The sequence below is a fragment of the Falco naumanni genome, chromosome 13 (genome assembly GCF_017639655.2).
Source record: "Falco naumanni isolate bFalNau1 chromosome 13, bFalNau1.pat, whole genome shotgun sequence".
Taxonomy (NCBI): Eukaryota; Metazoa; Chordata; class Aves; order Falconiformes; family Falconidae; genus Falco; species Falco naumanni.
In genome coordinates this window covers 28562374-28578912 of record NC_054066.1, presented here as the reverse complement: position 1 = coordinate 28578912, position 16539 = coordinate 28562374, and the positions used below count along the sequence as shown (strand labels likewise).

Genomic DNA, 16539 nt, shown 5'->3' with positions numbered 1-16539 from the left:
TTCACTGGGAGCTGGCAGCGCCAGGCCGGCTCATGCGGAGGCTGAGCACATCCCCCGGGTTTTGAGATGCCACCGACCCACCGCGAGGGAGGGCCTTGGGGCGGCCGGGGGGCGACAGCCCGGCTGGGACGAAGGACGGGCGCCGGGGCCGGCCCTCGCCCTCCGCGCAGAGCCCGCCCCGGCCCGGCCGCGCAGGCCCCCGCCTTCCCGCGGACCGATTTTCCGCCGGGCCGGTGCTGGGGGCGCCCCCGCCGGCCGCGCGCCCCGCGCCACGTGACGCGCACGCGCAGGGCCGTTGCCCTGGTTACGGAGGAAGCCGCGGTAAGAAAATGGCCGCCCCGGCCGCTTCCCCCAGTCCCGCTTCCCTCCGGCCGCCCCGGGCTCCGGCGTGTCCTGCGGAGGTTGCTGCGGCTCGGGGGCTCCGGGGCGGATCGACCGTCGTCCTCCCGCCCCTTTCCCTCCCCCCAGTGCGGCCTGCGCGGCGCTCCCCGCCGGGGCGGGCGGCCGCGGCCTGGCCCCCGGCAGGCGGGGCGGGCGCGCGGAGGCCCCGCGGCGCGGGCGGCTGGCATGCGTGCGCTCGCGGCCCCGCGCCTGGCCCCGCGGCGGCGCGCGGCCCCGGCGGCCTCCGGCCCTGCGGCCACCGGCAGCTGCCCGGGCCCCGCCGCCGGGCGCCGGGAGGCCATGGAGCGGCGCGAGGCCATGGAGCGGCGCGGCCCCGCTCACCCGCCGCCCGAGGGGGTGCGGAAGGTACGGAACGGTGCAGGTGCGCGAGGCCCAGCACCCGCAGGCCGGATAGGGCAGCAGCTGAGCGTTGGCTCGCTGCCCGTGAGCACCGGCACGTATGGGGTACCGTTGGGTCCTGGTTTTAGGCTGGGTGTGTGCTAGGTTTTGTCGTTACGTACGGAGCGTAATGGCGCGCTGCTACTATAGGAATGGCGTGGAGGAATGCACCCATTCTGTAACAGTGTTGGCGCTGCCCGGTGAGTTTCAGATTTTACCCGTATGGCGTGGTTTGTTGCCATAAGCTTGGAATGGCTGCAGAGCATAACATGTAATTAACAGAGCGTACATGTAACAAAGGCGCATCAATGCTAATAGGAACGAAATATTTCCCTTCGTCTTTTCTTTTATCTTCTCTTTGTGTGTGAGGCTGTTCTTTCGTTTGGGAGACCAATTATTACCAATGGAATGATGCTGATGTTTATATGGGTTAACCTACAAGGAGGCCTTTTTTATGCCGTGACGCACACAAGTGGAACACGAGTCACTTTCTGTAACACTGAAGTTTTTACTTTGGCAATAAAACACCCAGCTGTCCTCATTTTTTGGTGTGCATCTAATAATTAACAGGTAATTTAAAAGCCTTATGTACTCAGGCTAGCAAAGTCTAGAGAAATTCTCCCTTGATAGTCCAGGAAACTGTTGAGACAATTTCTGAGCCATCAGTGATGATTTCTGAGAATCAAAGGATGGGTAAGATAGCTGAAGGAAGGGAAAACGAATACTTTCCCCTAAAAAATGGGGAGGGGAAAAACCTGGGAAACTTCCAGACTCCTTATCAGCTGTGTTGGTAGCAGGAAACATATCAGGTATGTTTATTTAGAAACCAGTTTGCAAGCATCAACGGGATAAGGTGATTGGCAAAAATCAGTGCAAGTTTCTCAGAAAAGCAGTTGTCCCAAATTGTTGGATGAAGTACATCAGGGGAATTGTTCTGGATCTAGTACTGCTCAATATCTCTATTCATGGCTTAAGGCTGTAGTTTGGCAGCACTTAAACTGCCTGTCTTTCGTTTGGATCAGTTCCTGATCTGTGTGCTATGTGTATGCTAGCACAAGGAGGAGGCAGGTGTGAGTGCAGGCAGAAACTGGGAACAGAAAGGGTGTGACATTCTTCCTTTCTTTCAGGAGTGTTGGTGCCTGCTGTTTTTCATTGAGCTAGGATCATAAGGAATACACTGATGCCAGTCAGGGAAGGTTCGTGAGCACTCTAGGAAAAGCATTAAGCTTCATATTCATAGTAAGAATAAGGCATATTTAAAAAGAGTAAATCCATTGCATAATACAAAATGCATAGTAACTGATTAAGCTTCCTTGTCACTTGTCAAACTGAACACTGAAGTCTGTAATCGGGTTGTAAGCAGAATAACATTAACAGTCATGTTACCAAGAAAGCAACTATTAAATGTATAAGTGTAGTAATTGCATGTGAAACTTGGGCCTTCATTATTCCTCCCTTCAGGGTGGTTGACATATTTCTTCTGAGCTGCAGTATTTAAGGAAAATAATGTGACTGATGGGAATTTAGCAAGGAGCTTAAAAATCTTGACCTTCTAGCAAGGGATAATAGAGCAGGGTTTACTTATTCTGGCAAATTCTTTAGTAGCAATATTCACATGTGTAGGAAGGTGACAGTTGTCCTTCATCTCCAGCTGCAAGTTAATCCAGGGGAGTTGTGAAATTCTTCCAGTTGATACTGTGGGGGACAAGCAAGGCAAACTTTTGCTTTGGAATAGAGGACTGTGCAGGCAATCTCTTCCAGTTCTACAGTAGATCTTTCATTAAAAGATCTGTATTCAGAAGACAGAGTATTTCTAGGTATGTACATCAATAGGCTTATGTTCCTGTCTCATCCTACCCTGCACCTCCGTGTGAAGGTATGTGAGCTCTAAGGCAATTACAGCCCAAGGTTTTGGCATTGGTTAAGTGTCAGGGTTTTACATATCCTTTGCTGCTGCTTGTCTCTTCACTCAGTTGGTTTGCGTTGTAGTTGCAGTATAGTTACAAGATACAGAGCTAGATTACAAGTCATTCTCACAATTTCCTGTCCTTGTATTGTCTATCTTTTATGTGCACATGTTCCTTTTCTCTTCCTATTCTCTGCTCCTTGGGTTTTATAGCATTTCTTTTGGAATCTCTCTTTTAGAAAGCAGAACTTGTGCCAGCTGTAAGTTGCTCTGCCAAACTGAGCACATGCTCCCAACATGCAGCTTGCATGCCAAAGGAATGTGTGTATCTGGAGGGAGTGTGTTAAGCACTGTGATTTCAGCTGCAGAATGAAGAATACTGCCACTTGCTAGTGGCCGTTTTGAGCTGGGTTGTAGTACTGACAATGGATCAAGCAGCTGTCTCGAAAGGATGCAAACCAGAGTGCCCTCATCGTTCCTCTCCTTCGTCCTCTTTGTGGATGGATCTTCAGAAGCTGCTTATCAATACCTGCAGCAGTGACATAGTTGCCTCCAAAATTGCACTCTTCTGGAGGACAGTACGGAGAGGAAAAGGGGAAGGGAACATCTTGTGCCAACCTATAGCAGACTGTTCTCCTGCCAGAGTTTGCCAGAGAGGAAGACCCTGTAAAGCCATGGATGTTGTGGCAGAAGTTGAAATAGATGGACCATTTGCAGACTGGGTCCAGTAGGTGTTATCTGCAATGTTTATTACATTTTAAAGGAAGTTTTAATCTAGAGGGGAAGAGATTTCTTGGTATTTTGTCAATGTAATGATAGATATGGAGGGACTTTGGTTCTTCAGGTTGTGATCAATTTTGCCTTAGAGAGAATAATGTAAGAATTTTACATGGCCCTGCTTCTGTCTTTCTCTCCCATTCCTTCTTCTACTCTCATACCTCTTTCACACAATATGCATTGCAAGATGGGTGCTAAATGAAAAAACCCCACCAAAACCCAGGCAAATAAACATCCACATGTCCATTATTAAAGCTTATAGTATTGTTTGTATTTACAGTTGCATGCTTCTTAGAAACTAATTATTAGTAAGGGTCTAAATCATGGTTTGTTTCTTAAAATATATATCTATATCTTGAAAAAAGCCCAGAGTTGTGACTTTGCCTGTTAGCAGTTTGGTTACCAAACTGAGCAATGTTTATCAGTGTTAGAAGTCAGCAGGAGTTGGTTTTCCCTGCAGGTTTCGAAGGAAGCTGTGCCACGTGGTGTGGTGTGGTGGTGGCGGGAATGTGGAGAACAGCTGCTACTGGTTTGGCAGCAGACCTTGGTAAACTGGTAACTTCCCGGGAGGGAAGTAACCAGGTCAGTCCGTGGCAAAGTCCAAGCTGTAGCTTATGTTCTCTTCTGTGACAGTTTTTGGGGAGGGTATTCTCTATCTCTTAGCTTTATTTTAGGGGTGCTTGTGTACTTCTGGGAAGTGGTGCTTGCTGTCTGGTGTGCCAGATCACAGGTGTTTCAGCTGAATAAGTTGGCTGGTCTGCCTCAGTAGAGCCTTACATTTTCGCTAACTGTTGTCACAGGACTGTAGAAAGAACTTTGCAGAGATCACTGGCTCGTAATGCATGCTTTTTCACGTATTAACATGTCTTAAAGTTTATGCCATTGAACTCAATCTGAGAGGTATCATGGCACTCTGGATGCTAAAAAAGAAGTTACTGTTTCATTTACTCCAACGTTATAGATGTCTTTTTATGGAGTTCTGTTTTTGTTGTTTGGGTTTGGTGTTTTTGTTTGTTTATTTATTTTTCCTCAAGAGGAAAGAAGACTGTCATATTTCACCTTTAGCTGTTTGTTGCTAGTGATAGATGAATCTTTCATATGCTTGTGAACTTGTAAATTTCTGTTTGTTTCAGCATTGTTGTTCAATCAGTGTAAGTAGATGGGAAGATGAGGTTTTACCCTGAAGATGTAACTGAAATGGGAAACAGAATAGCAGTAAAATGACCCCGAGTTCTCAAAGCAGCAAACAAAACCTTATATTTCATTTTATATTTTTTTTGGCAAATAAATAACCTTTGCTCAACATAAATCATAAAATTAATTGAGCACAAGATGCCCCTACAGATTAGTAGTTCTGCCACCCTGGGAGCTTAAGAAAGCAAGCAGAGCAGGCACTTTGAAGCTGCATTACACATCAGTACAGAACGTTCCGTGGTATCCAACTATCCACAAAACATCACGTACATTACTAGTAGCAAATGATTACTCATTGGATTTGCCACGTGTGCTATAGATTGGGCACGTTATGGTATCTTTATGAGCATGTTATGTTATCTTTTAATTTTTCTTGCTATCTTTGAACCTGGGGGTAGTACATAGTTCCGCTTGTGTTATATAGCTAAAGAACCTGTCCCGTCCACCAAGACTAGCTTTGTAGAAGTGAACAACATAGCAATCTATTTATTACTTACAATATGGATATCAATATGGATTTAGAAGCAGCAGCATTTCCATTTGTGCCCTCCAGATAAACATGGTAGCTTTTGCATGCAGAATGGCAGGAGGCCTTTTCAGAGTCCTGTTGTCATGCACCTTATGAATGCTTCCTAAGATGATGTTCATGAGTTGCCCTATGCCCACTGAGATTTTCAATACTTGGCTATAGAAAGTATTGATATTTGGGATGTCAAGCTTCAGCTATGTGACTATTCTGAGCATCTATAATGTGCTTTGGAAATACGTGTTAGAAAATATCTGCTTATTTTTGGTGTAAGCCCACATGTTAGAGCCTGAAGAGGTGGGAAGCTCTCAACAGGGAACTGGTTACCCATGGATCTGCGGTTCATTTGGGAAAACCAGCTCCCAGAGAGTAAAGGCAGCCTGCTTTGTTACCACTGTGTGTGTGTGGTGGTATCAGAGCATTTGTGAAAGCAGATAGTCTCAACTGACACCAGCCTTCTGTTCTTAATGTGAGAATTCTGGAGCCACTGCTGGTCACCTAGGGCAGCGAAGCATTTTTATCTCTTGCTATACTCATAAGGCTAGGGCTGTATTCACTATATTCAAACTTTTCTACCCTTTCTGCAACCGGTGTCCAAGTATGTTGCTAGGAATTGGAGGGATTGCCATCTCTCTTGCATCACAAGCAGCTGGGTTGTAGCTAGGAGGGGCTTTTGAACGTCTGCAACTGCAGGTGCAAAAAGTCAGCATTTGTCAGGCAAAGTTTTGTAGGCAAAACATGGTTAACAATGGGTTAAATTATCTTTTGTCTGCACAGGCATTACATTTTGTTGCCATGTACTGTGGTTCAGTTTATAAGAACTCTCTGCTCCACGTTGCTCTGGAGAGCCGGAGTGTGCCCTAACACATCCTGAAAGAGCTTATGAGCACCAGGAAGGTCTGCATGGCCTGTCGGACATGTGTTAGATATTTGCAGGGCTTGTGTGAGTGTGTGCAGTTACTAGCAATGCAGTACAGTCTTTTATGATTCATTAGTCTGCTTTACTCACAGGCAGGAAAAAATTAAAGCTACCTGAAATCTGAGTATTATTTCCTGTCGTGACAAACTGATTATTTCAGGGCATGTTTTGAATGAAACTTTTGAGAGCAGGACATTCTGCTTTTACTACAAGCCTATTTCTATACTACTCATATGTATTCAAAGCAAGTACTGTGATTTTTATTTTGCAACTGCTATTTTATGGAAGTGGAGCAAATAATTATGTATGCAGTATGGCTTGGCATTACAATCTATATTACTTTCTGAGTAGATTCTGATTGAAAACTTGACTCAGAATAAACTTTTTTTTAGAAAGTGAAGTTTCTACTGAGACTCTTAAAAATCTTTCTTTGAATAAAAAAAAGACCAATTTAAATCAAATAACTCTTCCGTTTTGCGTATACAGCACATGACTCCAGTTTCTTCTTAGAAAATTGTGTGGTTTGAGTAATGATTTCTTTTTTGTCATAGGGATTGACTAGTTCATCAGGAGAGAGACAAGAAGCATGAGAGAAATGAAAGTAGTATGGGAGAGGAGGAGTAAACTGAAAACAAAGTAAATTCAGGTAATAAGGTAGAATCAAGTAGAGGTAGAATAAGACAATCAACATACAGGAATAATTTAAATGCACCCAGCATGATGTTTGGTTTTGTTTGTGGGTTGTTGTTTTTTTTTCCTTGAGCTTTACATATTGTTCTGCTACAAGTGTAGCTTGGACAAATTTGGGTTTTTTGTGATTTGGCCAGTCCTTGCTAAAGCAGTCTCAGTCCTGACAGATTTGACTGGGGAGGGAGCAAGAGCTGTTGTTACTGCCTTACCTGCCTGAGGAGCACTGGGTGAATGCAAGGAGGATGAAGAATGCTGCAGTTCCCTTAGGCTCTCCCTTCCCTGCAGTGTAAAAATTAGTGTACAAGGAGTACATCTGTGCTCATGGCTCTATGTTGTGGGTTTTTTTCAGTGATGCACAGGAATGTATTTAAAGCTCTTTAAAAGTATCGTATTAATTGAGGACTGAAGTTCTGGCTTTTAAGAGTCGTGGCTATTTATTAGATGCTTGTAACGGACTGTTTCTGCCATAAGTGATCCATATGCTGAATGTTGTAATCCCAAAGCACTGCTAAGAGAGAAAGTAGATAATTTCTCTTTTAACAAGAATTTAGCTCTTTAGCGTGGTAATTTTTATGGGTGGAATCTGAAATATCAGAGGAGAAGAATAGTAGTGCGCTACTGATGCTCCCTGTAGTTATATGGTCAGGTTGAAAGGATATAAATTCCTGTCTTGTCATTCAAAAGACTAAAAAAGGTCTAGACCGCCACCAAAGTATTTTTTTCCTTTTTTTCCTTATAACTTAGGCTCTACAGATGCTTACTGTACGGCGTCAGACATGTAATTTGAGTGACTATCCATCTTGGCTCAGCTCTCCTCTCACTCTTGGTAGCTAAAGAAATCTAGGTAACCATGGAATAATATTAATTCTTCCAAAACCAGATGCAGGTCTGAGTTGAAACGACTCCCACAGATGCTGTAGTGGAACAGCTAGAAATGCTACCTTGCGATACATTTTGTTCTGGATATAGGTTTTGTCCTTTCGTTATAGCATCTGGTGTAATGTGTATCAGAACTGTAGCTCAAAATCTTATGGGTCAAATATCTTCCTAGTTCAAGCACTTTTTCCTCAGTGAGCCTGTTTTTATGTTATTGCGCACACAGTACTACTGTTGTGCTAACTCAAATAGGGTTTTTTTTTGTATCCCTCTGTTAGCTTTTCAGGTCCTGTTTGCCCTGAGTTTCCCTGTTCCAAGCTGACCAAAACCTGGTCAATAGTAAAGTTACTTTCTGTTTGGGTTTTTTATTTCTAATTGTGGGGGTTTTTTGTTCACTGATTATTGTCACTGCTAAGGACAGACCCAGTACCCTTTCTAGTTAGTGCTCTGATAGTTTCCTTTTCTATTCCTTTCAAACTCTGCTTTTCTGCTGTTACCCCCACCCCACCCCCCGCTTTTCATTTGGGAAGATGACAGCAGTCTTTTGATCAAATGTAAACAGTGAAATACGGAATCTGAAACCATAGATCATTGTGTGTATACATAGTGGTTACTTAGCGATAATATTATTCCAGAAAAGGTAGCTTTGTAAGCATAAGAACTAATGAAAATTTGTTTCCTACAGACTTCTGTGTAATGGTTGATGAGCTTTGATGTCTAAGATACAAGCTCTAATGGAATCTTTTCTTCTGGACAGACCACTTACAAGGCTCTCTCCTATATGGATTATCTGATAATGACTGCACTCACACTCCAGAGTTTTCTTCAACAGAGAACTTGCAAAGACTTTATATTGCTTTAGACACTTAAATGTTTCTGCCCTCAGTGTCAGAATTGGTTATAAATGACTAAAGACTCTGGTTCACAAATTATTGAATGGTGGAAATAAAGAAATACACACATAGACAAAGTGATGTTATTTCTTTTGGAAACTGTGCAAAACCCCAAAACACTTTGTAAGTAGTCTGCAAAGCTATAAAATGCTTTCCTGCTCTGACTTTTAAATTGGTGTAGCTCTAAGATACCTTTGTCATTGTTTTGGCTGAATGAAATCAGCATCTACAGCTTGTCTGTGTGAAGCTTCAGTAACTTCTGAAAAATGTCCAACCAGCTCAGGAATTTCAGGAGGTATTTTAAGTATCAATGAGGAGAACTTGGGTTGTAATGTTAACAATGCAAGAGAAGGGTGAAGCAAAAAGGAAAAGAAAAAATGAGATAGTCCTGCTTGTGATTTGACTACTACAGGCATGAGAGAAGAATCTTGGATTTAGGATGAAGATTCAGATTAGTATACCCCTTGCTCTTTGGAGCTGTTCACTTTTAACTGAGTCCTGTTAATTTTCTAGGCATATTGGGTATATGTGTGCTGGATTTAAATTAGTTGGCCTGCTTATTGGTGTTAATCTACTGCAGCATGGAATTTAGTTTGGGCTAGCTTGCCTGTTGAGCATCACTCAACCCACACCAAATTCATTACCGGTATTAGGAAACTGCTACTTATCCTACAGATAGATATTTTAAAACTAGTTCGATCTATGTACGGTATATTGCAGTGGTTGCAGATAATTGTGCACGTACAGAAGCAAGGTTCTGGTTCAAAGACAGAACTTTCTTTCCTTACAGCAGCAATACAAAGCCCTCAGGATTTCCTGTGATTCTTTTTGACTATGTAGCAACTAATTTAAAAATTCAACCTGATCTGAAGTCCTTTCAAGTTTTTACTTCACCTGAGGAGTGGATATGAAGAAGAAAGGGACCCATTTCCCACTAAGTCCAGATAGATAATATTTATTGTTCTATGACTTCATTTATTTTTAAGTTCAGTAACAAAACTAAATTTGAGAACTTGTATAAAACATTTTCAGTTCGGGACCCCGATTTTTTTACTTTGTTTTTAATCCTAGTACTCAGTGAAATTTTTATAACCATTTATTTGAAAGACAGCAGTGGTGGTGCTGCATGAGAGCACAATGTTCTTTTTGGGATAAGAGCCCCCCTCCTGTGCTCCTTATAACAGCTCATTTTGTCCTTTTTCAATATAGTAATTTTAGTGCTTTGGAACTTTATGGTAGTTACCCTGAATAACAGTTTCATATTTCCAAGCACAGTTTGCAGCTGCCAGGAAAAATAAACTTGCATTTTCAGCTCATTCAGAGCAACTGTAACTAGGGGTATTTTAAACTGGGGCAAAACTAAGAAATTGGAAAATAAAGCTTGGCCTGGTAATTCCAGGGCATTCCGAAATATCATTTTCATCAAGCTATATTTAAAGTGCTAAAGATTATTGAATCATGGGATAATGTCTTTAGTTTGTAACTTCTGAAAGCTGTTTTCTTTCATCTAAGTATGATTTCTTTCAGCTTACCCCAATGTCTCAAAATGTCTTTTTTTCTGTAAAACAAGGGTTTCTTGCATTCTTTGACTTAAACTGCAGTTTTCCGCCTTTCTGATTTTTGTAAGTCATTGCGTTAAAATCCTTATAGCAGTTGATAACTGCAAGAAAGGTTAAAGTGTGTTTTAAGCTCTCAATACACAACCACAGCACTGCTCTTCCAGCTGCCACCCGTTTTCTATCTTTCATGTCTCCAAGCTTACCAATGCCTTTTTATATTTATTGCTCTGAGGTTGTCTGTCTAGCTGTATTATGAGTATCCTCTGATCTGGTCTTAATTTGAACCATCTCCTCTCAAATGCATTTATGCTGTGACCCAAGAAGAGGGTAAAACCTGTCATGTTCAGGGATCTGTGCTGGTAAGCAGATGCTTACATCTCCCCTGCTGAAGTGTCAGATCAGACCTGCTTGGGTTGGTCTGGCTGATTTATTTACTTGATCTCAATTTCTTGTGCAGGTTCAGTTCTGCCTCACTTGTGAACTAAGCATTTTTTTCGAAGTGAAAATGATTAAAATATACAGGAATAACTGATATACTGAGTAATAAGTATGTATCTAAGCCAGAGTACATCTCTCTGTTCGTATTTATGAAGGCTTGCTTACTGCAGAGCTTAATAATTTGATGATACTGACAAAAGTGTTTTTCAAGTTAAGAAGTTAGCTTTCAATTAGAGGTGTATTACATGCTCTGTATTTTTTTAATCAGTGGTGAATACTTCATACCTAGTAAATGGGCAACATTTTCCACAACATTCAGGTACCATGGGTGCTACATCATATTAATTAGTCCCTTACTCATTTGAATTATTTTTGTAAAGACTGCTGGATTACATCATTCTGTTCACTTTCCACTTTTCATCTTGTCTACTTCAATTGGAGTTGTCAAAACCCCACAGTAAATAACATTTTTCTGGCTCAGGCGATCACAGATTCATTAAGGAGAGAACTATGTAAAAGCCAGCGTTTTATTTTAAATTAATGCATCAAACATAATTCAGAGATACTTCAGTTTAGAATTCCAGTGGGATTTCCCACATAGTAAATTGCCATATTCGATGTATCTTGTGAAGGTTCCAGTAAGTGGAAGTACTGCTGTAGCTTGATTTCATTTTGCTAATGCAGAGTTTTGTCTCTATTATTTGTTAAAGCAATAAGACCGTCTGACTATAAATGCTTCAGAGCAGTAAACAGTTTAAATTATTCAGGTTTATTATTATTTAGCATCATTCAGTGGTGGGGGTTTTTTTGTTCAACTTGTTTCTTACAATCAATCTTATCATTTTTTTTCTGTTTCTAGATGTCCCGGGACGAGACAGTGTGTAAATACTGTGGGGTCAGCTATTTGATACTTCATGAATTTAAGGCGATGGAAGAAAAAGTAAAAGCAATGGAAAAGGAGATTAAATTTTATGAAGGAAGTATAGAACGAGAAAAAGGACTTCAAGCAGAACTGCAGTCTCTTTACCAAGACCTTGAACACTATCGAGCTGACAGTGAATCAAAAACAGAAAGGTCAGAGCATATAATCTAGTCTGATGTTATTCTTGTGTATGTGTATTAGGTAATTTCATTCCAAAGATGTTTAAAATACAAATAAGATTAGTCTGTCTTTTCTCAGATGTAACGTATGTACTGTAATACTTAATTTAAATCATCCTTCATAATATTCTCTGAAAGCAAGTTTTAAATTCCTTAATAGTTTAGAAACAGTCAATATATTTAAAGTGGAAGAAAGGCCAGAAGTCATTTCAGAGGTATTTCCCCTGCACACGCTCCCAAAGGGAAATAATCAAATATTTGATCTTATCATTTTTGTAATAAAGTTGTAATGTTTTATGTGAAATTCCACAGTTTGGGGAGTTTCAGAGTTCTGAAATTTTTGCTTGTGGTCTCATAGTAAAAGTAAAAAATCAGCAGCATTCCTACCCTGAGAAGCTTACAGTTCCCTCTCTGAGGGACTGATACAGAATACTAAAGCAATTATGAAGATCTTGGGTACTGCTTGTTCTGTTGTTCCTCAGAAACAGGTGTTTGCAAATGCTTACTGATAAGTATGTGAAGGTCCCGATTAAAGGGGGAGTTTTGTACTCCTAAGAGCTCCAGTAGTTAACAATAGACCTCAGAGCCATATTTATATTTTTAGGGCACAATGATTGGAACCTTAAAGTGTGTTCTCTTCCAGCTCATATTTAGAGGCTTTTGTTGTGTTCTTCTGCTTTATCACATCATGATAACTTTCAACTTGGAACAGGAAGTTCAAAGTTTCAAGTATGAAAATATTTGTCCTTTCAATGCATCTACAGAACAGCTTTCGTTCCAAAGCCTTCAGATTGGCACACCAAAAATAAAAGTTCATTTGGGGGTAGACGTGAGAAAACAAAACATAAACCAAAAGTTTTAAAGACTGTTTTTTCCCTCTGCCCTTCCCTCATTCATTATTTCTAATATTTTTTCCTATTCTTTGGGTTTGCTGTAAAGGGTGCAAAGCTAGCTATATCCAAACTAGCATTAAAATACATGTCTGATCCATGTACTGTGAGTGCATTACTGCAGCAGTCCAGACAGCAACAGTGGCTGCAGAACCTGGTGTCCACCTGTGTCAGGTTTTGTGCCACCATTATTAGAGTGCCATCAGGTTCACAACCGTGAACTTTAGGCTAGCTTGTTAGCTTTGATATGTCCATCATAGAGTAGTTTGGGTTTGGAGGGGCCTTAAAGATCAAGTAGTTCTGACCCCCCTGCCATGAGGAGGGACATCTTCCACTAGATCAGGTTGCTTAGAGCTCCATCCAACCATCCATCCATCATCAGCAGTTATTTCCAATGGATATTTCCAATGGATGAAGAACTTGGACTGAGAGGGAAATTGTTGTAGTCAATATGAATATTTTATAATATAATTAGCATTATGGGTGTTTTTTCTAGTCTTATTTTTGCTGTAGGATTTCTGGACTGATATTTGTTTTTCCTAATGAACCTTCTGTTGCTTTTATGCTGGTTTATGACACCATGAAAATATAACAAATTTCATAATACCAAATTGTATATCTTCTGCACTGCTCTGTGAAAGAAATACAAGTGTGTTTTGGCCTCTTCCAGACCTGAAGCCCTGAGGGACTGCCTTTCCTTTTTTATCTCTTGTCTTCTATTCTTCATAGTCAGATTTAAGGGGGATACTATGTGCTGGTTTTCTGTATCCTAATTATCTATCCTCATATTTTGCAATCTATTGTTATATTCCACTGATTGTTTACAGTAGGACTATAAACATTGATATTTATAGTTGGTTAATAAAAGATACTTTATAAAAAAGCAGTTGCTGAAGTTGACGACTAATAGAATAATGTGGTACAAACAAAAGGCCCGCCTTTGTAAACAAACTTCTGGGTAATTTCTTACTTGTCTGAATTAAACTGTTTGTTGGAAGCTTTTTGTAAGAATAAGATTATAATTTTAATTATCAGCTCAGTCATTTTGATTTTGAAGACCCCCAGTAGGGGTGTTTCTTGCATGATCAGTTCATACCTGCTAGCAAGCAATCTAGGACTGGTGATGGGCATTTTGAGTATTGAAGTGCTTTGAAGAGATTGGACTGGAATGCTTTGGAAACACTACAGAAGGACAACTACAGTTTGTCTATAGGTGAAGCACTCAAATCCATTTACTTTTCTTTTTGCAAATCACTCGTACATTAAGAATTTAATGTTGCTATTAATGGATTTACTTAGGCTTGTGTTTAGTAATATTACTAATAGAAGATTAATTTTAAAACACAAGTTCACACAAAGTTGAGCAAAACACATTTATCTTGTAGATCACTCTACTCATAGTGTTTCTTGCAATACGTTTTTCATTTGAACTGAACATCCTGCAGCCCCCCCATTATTCAATGTTTTCTTTGGTTTAACATTGTATTTTTGAAGAGTGCATTTGCTCCTTGTTCCTTTAATGGCTCTGGGTGGCAGTTATGGTGGCAGTATTCTGTGTGTTAGCATATGCAGTGACAGCACATTCTTCTTGTTGAGGATCCTTTGCCAGAGGTAAACTTAAAATTTCATTTAGCTGACTTCTTGTAGTAAAGCTGAAACAGTTAATAAAAATTTTATCTCTGCATTTTTTTCCTGTAAGACTCGACTTGATTTAAAACCTGCTGAAATCAAGTGGAATACCTTCAGTACACTTTCATTCAGGCTGTAAATCAACTATTGTGCCTTGTTAAGTAGCTTGTCTAAATACTCCTTATCTCTTCTTTACTATCCTGGGCCTCTCTTGTTACCTTGTGCTGTTGGCATAAACTAACTACTCAACATACTATCTTCTGGTTCTTGCAAGGTTGACAAACCATTCCTCTCAAACTGCAAATGTTTATCAGAAGCCAAATATGCCTCTTTTTGTTTTATCTCTGGTAGACCAAGAGATTTAATCTTTCTTGTTAGTTGCAGACAGTTTCATTTTTGTATTCCTTTTAGGTTAAAGTGTTGCTGTTGTTTGTACTTGTGGTTAACCTTGAAAGCCACCTGGGAACCTGAGCTTTTGCAGAAATTAGTTATCTACCCTTAGGGATTTTGTCAGAAGAAGGGAAACTAACCATCATGCAGTTAACTACACTACTTTGGTTTAGCTATTCAAGTGTTATTCGATGTTAAAATCGCTTTAATTCCAGAATACTTGCATGAGAGCTGTTCCTGAAGGGCTGTGGCTAGCTTGAAATAGCAGTGCTGGTCAATACATGTGCCAACTTGAGGTAGGCTGTGCAGCTGGTACCGCGTTGTGCTCTGTGCTGCTGGCTCCTCTTCTACGAGAGCCTGGCTGCTGCCTACAAGAGCAATGATTCATGCTTAGTTAAGCTGAATCACTGGTGTGTCATTTGACTGACTGATTTTGGTCTGTTAGCTCTTTAGACATATTAGTAACGGGCACTTTCATTGGGGTCTTACTTCTGTAATTCATTGGAGATACAAGTATGATTTGATTTAGCCGTGTCTGTGTGGGACGCACCCTAGATTCCTGGAGTCCCTAGAGCTGAGTTTATGAACAGCTTTTCTCTGGCGATGGCTTTTGACATTTGTGACACTGCACAAGGGGTTTACGTAGTATTTGTGGTGTGACTTTTGATAATTCTTGCAACATCCAACATAAGAAATGTAAAATAGATTTAAATAGTAAAGATGCTCTTTAAAGGTATAGTAGTGCTGTATATCATGAGTGGGACAAGGAGCAAAAAACTTCTATGATGTTTAGACACGTGAGGAGGTGTATAGATACCACTTAGCGAGTCCTATGTCAAAGGTCCCTTGTAAACAGATTCCTGGAAACTTTTCTACAAATCTACAGGAGTTACTTGTTGGTTACTACTGTGAGACTTATGCTGCTGAGTCATGCGTGTAGATGTTGAAAATTTTATCCATAAATAATAAAATCTTACAGATAATGTGAACCTAACATTGTAACTTGGGAAATAGTCCATATTTGTGCTTTTTTGCGTATGTTTTCTTGAGTTTATTAGTTCCTACCACAATAGCAAAACTTAATACTGTGGAAAACCCTTTGTTATTGAACTTGCCTAAAATAAATCTTTTTTGCAACATGATTGCTTAGGAAAGCAGCAGTAACTACCTGGCTTAGTAGAGTCTAAAGGTGTAATAAAATAATACAGTGACTGAGCAGTGATAACAGCACACTGCTCTACACTTAGCTACCAGCCTACACAGCATTTTGGTAGAAATGACATGAGTTTTCTTGTCCTAGGAGACTGAAAGTACTGGAAATGGGGAGTGGTACATGCTTTAAGGACTGTGTCATCATTTTAAAAACAGATTTTGAAGGGAAAGAACACAAGGCAAAAAGGTCACTTTAATAGTTTGGGTTTTTTTTAATGACTGTTTCTGTTGAATATTTAGTGATAAAGTGGAATTGAGTTGATGTAGAAAACTGCTGAGTGCCAAACCTGGATGAAATAGAGGCAAAGAACCTCTCCTTTTCTGAATATGGTTTAGGGCATACAGTCTGTTGTTCTTATCATGTACCGTCATATGTGGGTAACCTAGGAGATCGCACATCTTTTGACTGTTTTAGAAAGCATGGCTAATGAAAAAAACATTATAACCACTGCAGCACTAATGTATTTTCAGAATAATATTGGTGTATCATATAACACATAAGAAGAAAGCAGTTCATAAAGTAGTAAATGAGTATTCTTCATCACGCTGCAGATGTTCCGGGCAAGTCTCAGGTGTGTGCTCCTTCAGCGGCTGCTTGGAAGAGACAAGTAGATATGACAGGCTGCCAAGAGGTATCAGCTGGGCATGGGGTTCAGTGAGCCCCTGGGTTTTGCACTCATCGTTAGCAAAAGGAAATAATGTAGTGGGTTTTCTTTGTAGGGAGAATATAGAGCATGTAAGTGCTGGAATTTTCCTGGC

General features: G+C 40.7%; 1 protein-coding gene across 3 annotated transcripts in view; it reads left to right on the top strand.

Annotated features, from left to right (window-relative positions):
- Positions 1-622: 622 nt before the first annotated feature.
- LEKR1 (leucine, glutamate and lysine rich 1) overlaps positions 623-16539 on the top strand; it is a 59020-nt gene continuing 43103 nt past the window's right edge. For 2 of the 3 annotated variants that reach the window (XM_040613200.1, XM_040613198.1), the window contains exons 1-2: positions 623-747; positions 11418-11632. In XM_040613200.1, coding sequence (XP_040469134.1) covers positions 682-747; positions 11418-11632 — 281 coding nt within the window. In that variant the 5' untranslated portion in view covers positions 623-681. Of the gene's footprint in view, positions 748-5306; positions 6749-11417; positions 11633-16539 lie in introns of those variants that run through there. The other variant, XM_040613201.1, reaches the window with a different exon arrangement.